Source organism: Microtus pennsylvanicus, chromosome 21 (genome assembly GCF_037038515.1).
Source record: "Microtus pennsylvanicus isolate mMicPen1 chromosome 21, mMicPen1.hap1, whole genome shotgun sequence".
NCBI classification, from domain to species: Eukaryota; Metazoa; Chordata; class Mammalia; order Rodentia; family Cricetidae; genus Microtus; species Microtus pennsylvanicus.
In genome coordinates, this window is record NC_134599.1 from 18,597,833 (window position 1) to 18,610,105 (window position 12,273).

Sequence of the window (12,273 nt, forward strand, 5' to 3'; positions counted from 1 at the left end):
AGTTTAGCACAAGGTTTGAACCCTTTCCTGGGAACCTAGAGCACCACAGGAAGGCCTGGCCTTGCTGACACAGGGTTACAGAAGGGAAGGAATGGGCAGCAGATATTATGAAACTGACACTTGTTACATCAGGGACACGACGAAAGATGCAACTTTTTAATCAAGGTCTTCTAGTGTCTGTGGGTGATTAAAACCACTCCCAGCCTTAAGTCTCAGCTCAGAGAGAAAAAAGTTGTGGCTGTGGGGCTGGAGAGGTGGCTCAGCGGTTAAGAGCACTGACTGCTCTCCCAGAGGTCCTGAGTTCAATTCCCAGCAACCACATGGTGGCTCACAACCATCTGTAATAAGATCTGGTGCCCTCTTCTGGCCTGCAGGCAGAATACTGTATACATAATAAATAAAATCTTAAAAAAAAAAAAAGTTGTGGCTGTGTATCCTCCTCTAACTTCAGACTCACCTCTTCCACAATGGAGGACAATAATCGAAGTTCCCCATTTTCATCACGTTGGCTGATCTTTGATTGAATAAAGTCTACAACCTCCTGGCTGCTCATCACATTCCTGGGGTCAAAAAATGACAGACAGAATTCTTAGTCCCACCAAGGCAGAGCAAAGAGTCATGTAGGCAGCAATACTGATGCAGGCCAATGTTAACACCTGAAAAAATGTTCCTCAGCTCTGCCTTAAGGCTTCTGTGACTTTAATTCACTGAGAAGCTGACCTTGAAGCTACTGCCCCCTACTGTAGCTCCAAGCCTTAAAGTAAGGTTGCAGAAGGGCATTTAAGGGTATTCACCAGTGCTCACCAGATGCCATCGCAAGCAATGACCATGAATTCATGGTCATCAGTAAGAGTCAGCACCTTGATGTCAGGAAGGGCAGAAATCATCTGTTCCTCAGGTGGCAAGTTTTTGTTCCTCTTGTAGAAATGGTCTCCTGAAAGGTAAGAATGGCCAGCAGTTTGAACGCTTTCCAAACGTATATTAGAGGCAGGTCCATGACTTAGTGGAATAAAGAACTAAGTTCTAGCTTTTCTAGTTTCAGACCTGCTATCAGAACAGACCTCATCTGCCTTTTTTTTTTTTAAAACATCCAGGACAGTGAGAACTATAACTTCACTATTTCACAAAGATGTTTTCGATTATTCTGAACGGCACAGGGCTTAGAATGTTAGGTAATCTGGGACAGAAGGCGAGACCCCAAGATTTCCTTATAGCTTCTTAGTCCTTACCAATGGCCCTGGAGAGGTTGAGGCCTCCATTGACACGCCCATCCATCGTGACCTTGCCACCAGCATTCTTGATGCGTGCCAGCTCCACTTCATCTTCTGGTTTATGGTCGTAAGACATATCTAAAGCTTTGCCAGCTTCCGACACCACACAGCGAGAGTCTCCTGCATTGGCCACAATCAACTGCTTCCCCCGTATCAGAGCCACCACTGCTGTTGTGCCGCTGTCAGAACCAGGCTTAAGAGGAAGAAAGGGAGCCTTGTGGGAGTGTCTAGGCACGAGCACACTCCTCACCAATCATCTATACTAAAGAGCTGTCCAGAGACAGCATGTTTCCTTGCCATCTTAAAGGCAATTCTATCCAGATTTCTCTTGTAGAATTAATACTCCTATATTAAAGACTAAAATATTGCCAAGGGTGGTGGTGCAAGTCTTTAATCCCAGCACTCAGAAGGCAGAGGCAGGTGAATCTCTGGGAGTTCGAGGCCAGCCTGGTCTACAGAGTGAGTTTCAGGGCAGGCTCCAAAGTTACAGAGAAACACTATCTTGAAAAACAAAAACAAACAAACAAAGACAAGACTAAAATAGCAAGGGGATATACTTCTTAAAATCAAATCAGGAGATTTACACTTGTTTCTTGTTCTTTCCAAAATCAACAGTTCCCGCCTCCACACACCTCTTCTTTGCCTTCCATTCCAGGTACCATCATCTCTTCTTCCTCCTCCTCCTCTTCATCATCCTCTTCAGCCTCCTCAGTATCATCCTCATCTTCCTCGTTCTCTGCCTCCTCACTGCTGTAGCCATCCTCTTCCTCACTGCATTCCTACCAGGAAGATTCCATGATACTGAGACTGGGATACTAAGATACCCCCACTCTGCCCCTCTTCCTCAACATAGACTCAAAAGATATAACCAATGTTGTCATGAAAATCTGGGGCAGCAGAGAGACTAGGATAAGCATGATAAATTGACATTTTGAACTGGGCACAGATGTCATCAACAAAACAAGTCCTGGGCAAGATCAAAGCAGCCAGTCAGAATACCTTCCAGAGAATAAATTGTTGGGAAAAGGAGACACCTAAATACCCAAACTAATAAAAACTGCCTTCCTATTCTCTCTCTAGGAGACAGATCCTGAAAGGCCAGAAATAAATCACTTTATTGCCAGCGAACTGGCTCTGGGTAAAGCCTAGTGACCTAGGTTCAGTCTTCAGAACTCACATGGCAGGAGAAAGCTAACCCTCAAGTTGTCCTCTAGCTTCTAAGAGCATGCCCTGGCACTCAGGTACACACAAAATTAAATAAATGTTCATTTTTAAATCTTAATTTATTCTTCTGAATTTTAAATCAACAAAAGAAAAGGGGGTTAAAGGTCCAAGACAATGCACTCAAAGGCAGCTTAGAATGCAGCGAGTCTTGGGAAATGAAGAGGGTAAATTAGGTCCTGGCTGGCAAGCCTGATAAGCTGATATTGAACCCCCGGGACTTACATGAGAGAAGCAGAGAACTGACTCACACAAGTTATATATCCTCTGACCTCAACAGACAAGCATGAAAACACACATACATGCAAAATATAGTACAAACTTGACAAGAGTTGAGGCTAGGGATGGCATTACACAGCCCTCACTGCAGCTTCACAGCCCTTACCTCACTGTCATCCTCTTCCTCCTCCGCCTCATCTGATTCATCCTCACTGTCCTCAAAGAACTTGGACTTAGCAACTCGAGGCAGCTTGTCAGAGGCTGAAGAGCAGGAAGGTCCAGCCTCACCAGTAGCAGTACCAGGCTCACCAATTTGGCCTGCCTCAGTCTCATGTTCCGAGTTAGAGGAAAGGCCTGTGTGACCTTTGGCTATGGGGCCATTTTCCTGGGAAGGAGTTTCCCTAGATGGGTCCTCAGGTCCGGCCTCCCCATTGAGGCCCTGAGGCCCTGGTTCGTCGCCTGTCCCAGTTCCAGATTTGGCGTGGGTAGGTCCCTTCTGACAGTTCTGCCCGTATCGTGTCAGCAACTCTTCAATAGTCATGGTAGCCTCTTCATGCAGCAGTGCAGCCTCCTCATTGTCCACTGCAGGGAAGAGGCTAAATCAGCGCCCCCAGCCCAGACTCCTCACAGGCTATCATATCAGTCCCTTTAACTAGTTCAACACCTCCTGTGACGTGACGATGCACTTCCCGATTACCTCCCACTTATGAGGCTCCACTCACTAATCAAGTCTCACTGTCTCCTCAATAGTCTTCTTCTGGTCTTTCTGAGTCCGAGGAACACCAGTTTATTTCCCTATTGTACCTCTCATTTGTATTGTTAACTTGAAACCTTTACACTGAGGACCCAGATAGCCCATATATTAGTTTGGAAGGATTAAGTTGTAATATCTGGCTATCAAGGCTAATAACCGCCCCAGCCTTAAAAAAAAAAACATACATAATATATAACATAGGTGTATATATAACATATATATATATATATATATATATATATATATATATATATATGAACCAGGAAAACCACATCAAAATAACAAAACACGATATATGCAAAAATGCTTAGAGCTATGCACTAGACAAAGATCGAGTCTCTTTGCTACAGCAACATATAATATAGAATACCATATAGGGTTTTTTTTTTTTTTTTTTGGTTTTTCGAGACAGGGTTTCTCTGTGGTTTTGGAGCCTGTCCTGGAACTAGCTCTCGTAGACCAGGCTGGTCTCGAACTCACAGAGATCCAACTGCCTCTGCCTCCCGAGTGCTGGGATTAAAGGCGTGTGCCACCACCGCCCGGGCATATAGGGTTCTTAATGTGAAAGTTCCCCTGGTCCTTAGGAAGACATCCTTTATTAGAACGGATAATAAGCTGTTTATTTCTCTCTAACAGGATGCCACACTCACCATCATCTTCATCTGCTACTTTTTCTTTATCATCCTCGTCTTCTGTGGGTCTCCCTGCAATCTGTGCCAGTTCCTTAATGACTTCCTCTGTGGTCAATTTGGCATCAATAGCCAAGAAGGCATCTTCTAAAGCCTGAATTTAAGTAAGGTAGTGTAAGACAAAAGTAGTGGGTACAAATGAACTACCTAATATACACATTCACAAGCACACAGTTGGGATGCAAATTCAGGAGTGATCAATCCCACTAAGATACACACAAATAGAGAAAATGGTTTAGAGACCCGAGGATAAGGTAATTCTGAAAATATCCAACTGGGAAGAAGCTGTTTTGAACATAGGACTCTGAGGAAAAAATGCAATAGATAATCAATAGCTAGAGAGCAAAGAGAAGCCAAAGGTTAGAAAATGAGGGAGAACCCTCCAAGAATTAAGGTGGAAAATTAACAGTGTAGAAAGACAGACCTTCTGTAGCTTGCCTTCCTTGTAGGCCTTCTGATCTTTGATAATATCAGGAAGATATTTGGCACAGTACAAGGCAACTTCCTCACCTAAAAGAAAGGTTTTATTAACAAAACAACGCTGCCCACATGCAAGGACACAGGTGATAAACACCTTAACATACCTGAGACCTAGCTGTAGAACAATGAGAAAGTCTGACCCGGACAACAGATTTCAATATCATTTCTCTGAGGAGTATATTAACATATCCCTTGAGTTTTCCTTACCTATTATATTTAGTTCAAGCCTGGAAAGTAAAAGAACAAAAGCATCCCTTCTCTTGCCCGTTAAAGTCTAGGGTTACCAATAAGATCTGCTAAAGTTACCTCCATGTCCATCGTAGACAGAAAACATGGCTGTCTCGTTGTCCAGCTCAGGAATACAGTTATGAGCATCCTAGAAGAAGAAAGAACATAATCAGCATGTCTCAAGTTTAAAGCCATTTCTCCTATATTTCAGGCCACAAGGTGCTTTCCTATCTTCACAGCACAATCCTTCTTTGGCTGGGCAAACATGGACTAGAAATGAGAAAGTTAGATAGGTTGATAAAAATATAGGAGAGGAAGGCAAAGAAGGGAACAAAAGGAATAAGAAAAGCAGATTCGCCAGATGGTGGTGCACACCTTTAATCCCAGCACTTGGGAGGCAGAGGAAGGTGGATCTTGGTGAGTTCGAAGCCAGCCTGGTCTACAAGAGCTAGTTCCAGGAGAGGCTTCAAAGCCACACAGAAACCCTGTCTTGAAAAACAAAACAAACACAAAAGCAAAAAACAAACAAACAAAGAAAAGCATACTCAGATCATCACCTCTGTAATATAGCATTTTCTCTAGATCTTGATCCAGAGAAGAATATTTGGTTACTGGATGTTTAGTAAATGTAGGCCTGACCCTTCCAAGCTATAGAATCGAAATACAGGCTCTTTACAGTTACTTCGGGTCCATGTGATAGCTGAGAGAGTAAACATGCTTGCTGCCAAGGCTATATACTTGAATTTGAGCACCAGGACCCACAGGCATGGTAGAAGGAAAATAACCAACTCCCAGAAGTTGTCTTCTGACCACACATGCTATCACAGCTTGGGAATACCCTCCCTCCAAACTAAACAATACAGGAGATTTAAACAATAAAGTTACAGCCTCCTATACACAAATTATAGACAGGCCAAGAGAAAAAAATCAGAGGAACATTACCCTTCACAATAGCCACAAATATAAATATCTTGGGGTAGCTCTAACCAAACAAGTAAAAGACCTGTATAACAAAAACTTTAAGTCTCTTAAGAAAGAAACTGAAGAAGACATCAGAAAATAGCAAGATCTCCTATGTTCTTGGACAGGTAGGGTCGACATAACAAAAATGGCAATCTTACCAAACGCAATCTACAGATTCAATGCAATCCCCATCAAAATCCCAACATAATTCTTCACAGACCTTGAAAAAACATTACTCAATGTCACATGGAAAAACAAAAAAACCCATAATAGTTAAAGCAATCCTGTACAATAAAGGAACTTCTGGAGGCATCACTATCCCTGACCTCAAGCTCTACTATAGAGCTATAGTAATAAAAACAGCTTGGTATTGGTACAAAAACATACAGGTGAACAATGCAATTGAAGTGAAGTCCCTGACATTAATACATGCACATATGAACAACTGGTTTTTGACAAAGTCAAAATGATAAAATGGAAAAAGGAAAACATCTTTAACAAATGGTGCTGGCATTTGACTGGATGTTAACATGTAGAAGATTGCAAATAGATCCATATCGCCGGGCGGTGGTGGCGCACGCCTTTAATCCCAGCACTCGGGAGGCAGAGGCAGGCGGATCTCTGTGAGTTCGAGACCAGCCTGGTCTACAAGAGCTAGTTCCAGGACAGGCTCCAAAACTACAGAGAAACCCTGTCTCGAAAAAAAACCAAAAAAAAAAAAAAAAGATCCATATCTATTGCCTTGCAGAAAACTCAAGTCCAAGTGGCTCAAGGACCTCAACATAAAGCATATTTAACAAGTGGTGCTGGCAAAACTGGATATCAACATGTAGAAAAATGAATAGACCCATATCTATCACCATGCACAAAACTCAACATAAAACCATGCCACACTTCCTAAATATAACCCCAATAGCACAGACACTGAGAGAAAGACCTCAACATAAAACCAGCCACACTTCCTAAATATAACCCCAATAGCACAGACACTGAGAGAAACAATTAATAAATGGGACCTCCTGAAACTGAGAAGCTTCTGTAAAGCAAAGGACACAGTTAACAAAACAAAATGGCAGCCTACAGAATGGGAAAAGATCTTCACCAACCCCACATCAGACAGAGGGCTAATCTCCAAAATATACAAAGAATTCAAGAAATTGGTCATCAAAAGAACAAATAATCCAATAAAAAAGGGGGTACAGACCTAAACAGAAAACTCTCAACAGAGGAATCTAAAATGGCTGAAAGACACTTAAGGAAATGTTCAACATCCTTAGTCATCAGAGAAATGCAAATCAAAACAACTCTGAGATTCCATCTTACACCTGTAAGAATGGCTAAGAACAAAAACACTGATGACAACTTATGCTGGAGAGGCTGTGGGGAAAGGGAACACTTCTGCACTGCTGGTGGGAATGCAAGCTGGCACAACCCCTTTGGATGTCAGTGTGGTGATTTCTCAGAAAATTAGGAGACAGACAGCCTTCCTCAAGACCCAGCAATACCACTTTTGGCTATATACCCAAAGGTATATACTAAAGCTTCCTTACAGATACTCTCTTCAAACAGAAGGGATAAATGCTAATAAGCACTGTTAGTGGTTACTTACCTTGCGTGAGTTAATTTGGGGGGGGGGGGGGAGTCGAGACAGCGTCTCTGTGTAGCCCTGGCTGTCCTGGAACTCACTCTATAGACCAGGCTGTCCTCAAACTCAGACATCCACCTGCCTCTGCCTCCCGAGTACTGGGATTAAAGGTGTGCGTCACCACCGCCTGTCAGGTGAGTTAATTTCAATCATATTTCTCCTTCCTCTTTCAGACATCAGCATTTTAAAATTTTATCAATACTGAAAAATCTGAATGTAGTAATTCTTTTATTGGAGCTGAACTAAGACTATGGCATAGTTCTTGGCTAAGAAAATAAAACATAAGGTAGGGAAGAAAGACATCGAAAAAGGAATTTCCCCCTTTCATGTCACCAATACAAAGGTCCTAGAAACAAATAGCATATCTATGGTCATCATCAACTGCAGTGTTTTGTCTCATCTCCAGGACTTAGTTAAGTACCACAGAGCAAAGGTCACATTCTCCCTCTTCCACGACTCCCCTATGGGTCACAATAGCTAGTCTTCCCCTAAGCCAGTGTTTATCTTCCTAGACTTTCCTACTCTCTTCTTATCATGTAAGAGCATTCTCATTTGTATTTAGGATTACCTATTGCTCTGCATCATCTCAAACATCAACGTTCCTAAGAATGCAGTTACTAATCAAATATTTGAGAATCTATTATGTGCCTGAATGTGTTCCATGTTTGGGCTAAATCAACAAACAAAAGGAGACAAGGTCAAGTGATTCATGAAAAATTTTCCAGTGAGATAAATACATACTATATAGGAAGCGCTAATAGGCAAGCTGGCTTGTATTGTAACCCAGCACTTGAGGAGGCTAAAGTAAGAGAACTGCAGTAAGTTCAAGAACTGTCTGGGCTTCGATCTCAGGTCATGATGGCGGGCAGACCTGCTGGATGGTTTTCAAAAATGGCAATTTGTTAAAAAACATTTATTTATTTATTTATTAAGTATACAGTATTCTGTCTGCGTGTATGCCTGCAGGCCAGAAGAGGACACCAGACCTCATTACAGATGGTTGTGAGTCACCATGTGGTTGCTGGGAATTGAACTCAGGACCTTTGGAAGACCAGGCAGTGCTCTTAACCTCTGAGCCATCTCTCCAGCCCCGAAAATGGTATTATAATGCTGCTGGATTCAACAAACTGGGTTTTTTGTTTGTTTGTTTGTTTTCGAGACAGGGTTTCTCTGTGGGTTTTTTGGAGCCTGTCCTGGAACTAGCTCTTGTAGACCAGGCTGGCCTCGAACTCACAGAGATCCACCTGCCTCTGCCTCCCGAGTGCTGGGATTAAAGGCACGTGCGCCACCACCGCCCGGCAACAAACTGGGTTTAATGCGAGATGATACACTACATGAGACTGAAGATGTGGAAGAAGCCATAAGAAGGCTTCCTGAGCATCTTTATAATGACAGAATGTTTCGAATTAAGAGAGCCCTGGACCTGAGCATGCGGCATCAGATCTTGCCTAAGGAGCAGTGGACAAAATATGAGAAGGACAAATTCTACCTTAAACCCTATCTGAAAGAAGTTATTTGGGAAAGAAAAGAGAAAGAAGAATAGGCAAAGAAGTGATCTTGTAGTTGAGATCTGTGGATGTGCCTGGTCTCAGCATATTTTTATGAAGTTGTTTCAACCTGAATCACAATTTAAGAATTATTTGTTCTGCAGATGCCTCACTTTAAATAAATGTGTATTGAAGCCATTCTTGGAATTTTCTAATTTAAAAAAAAAAAGAACCATCTGGACTAGAGTAGGCCCTGTCCCACATACTCAACACCCTAATGGAGAACTAGCTTGAATTACAGAAAAGCAGTAGAACTGAACTAACATCGGATAAACACAGGGTAAGTGTATGCATGCTAACCCCTAAGAGCTTCTACCTCAGCAGTTACCACTAATTCCTGAGGACCATCCAATTCTGACATGTACAATTGTATCATTTTAATATTGGTTTTATAATCCTGCTAATTTTGTAGTTTTGTTTGTTAACATAAAATTTGTTTTGTTCATTTTTGAGATAGTGTTTCTCTGTGTAGCCCTGGCTGTCCTAGAGCTCCCTCTGTGGACCAGGCTGGCCTCTAACTCACAGATCCGCCTGCCTCTGCTTCCCAGGTGCTGGGATAAAGCCATGTCCCACCATGTCTGTTCACATTTAAGTAACATTAAAATCAGTTCAATGACCACTGGAGTCCAGTTTAAACACTAAAGCAGAAATATCCTTTTGTACAAAATTAGAATTAGAAAGTAATAATATCCAGTGGCAGTAAGAGTGAAGCAGAAACACCTTCTTATAGCCCAAACAACCAGGTTGTAAATTAAGTTTCTTGGAGAACAACTTGCTAACATTTATCAAAGTTTCTAAGGTTAGGGCTGGAGAAATCCTCAGTTAAAATGCACTTGCTGCTCTTACACAGTACTGGGGTTCATTTCCCAGTACCCTGCTGAGACTCACAATTACCTGTGATTCCAACTCCAAGGGATCCAATGCCTATTTTTGGCCTCCATAGGTACTTGCACATACATGGCATAAACTCATACAGACATAGACATATACATATACATAGAAATCTTTAAAACTTTTCTAAAGTGATCTAGAAATTTGACAATTGTTTTATGAAAATAATTAGACTAGGATGCAGGAAGTATATGCATGAGAATATTTAAATTTAAATGCTGAACATGGCAGTATATGCCTATAATCCTAGCACTTGGGAGGCTGAAGTGGGAGACTTGCCATGATCTTAAGGTCAGCTAGGGAAACACAGCAAGAAGTTCACAAGAGAAAGCAAAACAACTTATTATAGCATTGTTGAATAACAAAAGCAATTTTAAACTGGGTTTGCTACAGATTCAACGTATTGCCCATCAAAATCCCAGCAAAATTCTTTAAAGATCTTGAAAGAACGGTACTTAACTTAATATGGAAAAGCAAAAAACCCAGAACAGCCAAAACAATCCTGTGCAATAACAGAACTTCTGGAGGCAACACAGTCCCTGACTTCAAACTCTTCTACAGAGCTACAGTACTGAAAACAGCCTGATATTGGAATAAGAACAGACAGGAGAACCAATGGAACCAAACAGAAGACCCGGGTATCAATCCACACATTTTCGAACACCTGCTCTTTGATAAAGAAGCAAAAAATATCAAATGAAAAAAAAGCATATTTAACAAGTGGTGCTGGCATAACTGGATATCAACATGTAGCAGAATGAAAATAGATCCATATCTATCACCATGCACAAAACTCAAGTCCAAATGGATCAAAGACCTCAACATAAAGCCAGCCACACTGAACCTTATAGAAGAGAAAGTGGGAAGTACACTTGAATGCATTGGCACAAGGAACCACTTCCTAAATAGGACCCAGCAGCACAGACACTGAGAGAAACAATTAATGAATGGGACCTCCTGAGACTGAAAAGCTTCTGTAAAGCAAAGGACATGGTCAACAAGACAAAATGACAGCCTACAGAATGGGAAAAGATCTTCACTAACCCCACATCAGACAGAGGTCTGATCTCCAAATTATAATCCAATAAAAAATGGAGTACAGACCTAAACAGAAAACTCTCAACAGAGGAATCTAAAATGGCTGAAAGACACTTAAGGAAATGTTCAACATCCTTAAGTCATCAGAGAAATGCAAATCAAAACAACTCTGAGATTCCACCTTACACCTGCAAGAATGGCCAAGATCAAAAACACTGATGACAACTTATGCTGGAGAGGCTGTGGGGAAAAGGGAACACTTCTGCACTGCTGGTGGGAATGCAAGCTGGCACAACCCCTTTGGATGTCAGTGTGGTGATTTCTCAGAAAATTAGGAAACAACCTTTCTCAAGATCCAGTAATACCACTTTTGGGTATATATCCAAAGGATGCTTAATCATGCCACAAGGACATGTGCTCAACTATGTTCATAGCAGCTTTGTCATAGCCAGAACCTGAAAACAACCTAAATGCCCCTCAATCAAAGAATGGATAAGAAAAATGTGGTACATTTACACAATGGAGTACTACACAGCAGAAAAAAAGTAATGAACGACAGATTGAATAGTATTAAAGGTATGTTTATGTACACAAAAAATGATTCATGGCCGGGCGGTGGTGGCGCACGCCTTTAATCCCAGCACTTGGGAGGCAGAGGCAGGAGGATCTCTGTGAGTTCGAGACCAGCCTGGTCTACAAGAGCTAGTTCCGGGACAGGCTCCAAAACCACAGAGAAACCCTGTCTTGAAAAACCAAAAAAAAAAAAAAAAAAATGATTCATGTGTGTTAGAGAAATAAGTTCACAATATATTAAATTAATAAAGAAAAAAGTAAAAGGTATATTTAGTGCTTGGAAGACAATATATTAAACTTAAAAGCAGGGGATGAATAATATTTTTTTCTATTTTTCAACATACACTTAATTTTCTATAGAATAATAACCTTTTTTTCCCCAATCTAAATAATGACAAGCCAAGACCTTGGGTACCACTCTACCACAGAGGGCCATTTTCTTGGTATCTATGGCATACTAATTTTCTAGAACACTTTGTTAATACTAAATCTACATATGCTCCAGTCCCTTTCACAAAATGCAACCATCTACACAGATCCTCCTATATACTTGAATTTTTTGTTGTTGTTGTTGTTGTTTATGAGACAGGATCCTCACTATGCAGCCATGGCTGGCCTGGAACTTACTATGCAGATCTGTCTGCCTCTGCATATCCTCTGCAGATCCTGAGTGCCGGATCAAAGGTATTCATTCACCACCATGTCTGGCCCTATCTGTACACTTTAAATCACTTCTAGATTACTCACATTATTT

At 41.5% G+C, this 12,273-nt stretch overlaps 1 protein-coding gene and 1 pseudogene across 1 annotated transcript in view; one reads left to right on the forward strand and one right to left on the reverse strand.

Annotated features, from left to right (window-relative positions):
- Positions 1 to 12,273, reverse strand: part of Ppm1g (protein phosphatase, Mg2+/Mn2+ dependent 1G) — a 28,113-nt gene that overhangs the window by 629 nt on the left and 15,211 nt on the right. Inside the window, exons 2-9 of the mRNA XM_075955627.1 lie at positions 4,941 to 5,010; positions 4,579 to 4,664; positions 4,116 to 4,248; positions 2,878 to 3,293; positions 1,904 to 2,050; positions 1,230 to 1,464; positions 805 to 934; positions 458 to 560 (exon numbers count right to left, since the gene is read on the reverse strand). Of these exons, the coding sequence (XP_075811742.1) occupies positions 458 to 560; positions 805 to 934; positions 1,230 to 1,464; positions 1,904 to 2,050; positions 2,878 to 3,293; positions 4,116 to 4,248; positions 4,579 to 4,664; positions 4,941 to 5,010 (1,320 nt within the window). The remainder of the gene's footprint in view (positions 1 to 457; positions 561 to 804; positions 935 to 1,229; positions 1,465 to 1,903; positions 2,051 to 2,877; positions 3,294 to 4,115; positions 4,249 to 4,578; positions 4,665 to 4,940; positions 5,011 to 12,273) is intronic.
- LOC142839485 (cytochrome b-c1 complex subunit 7 pseudogene) lies at positions 8,775 to 9,155 on the forward strand (annotated as a pseudogene).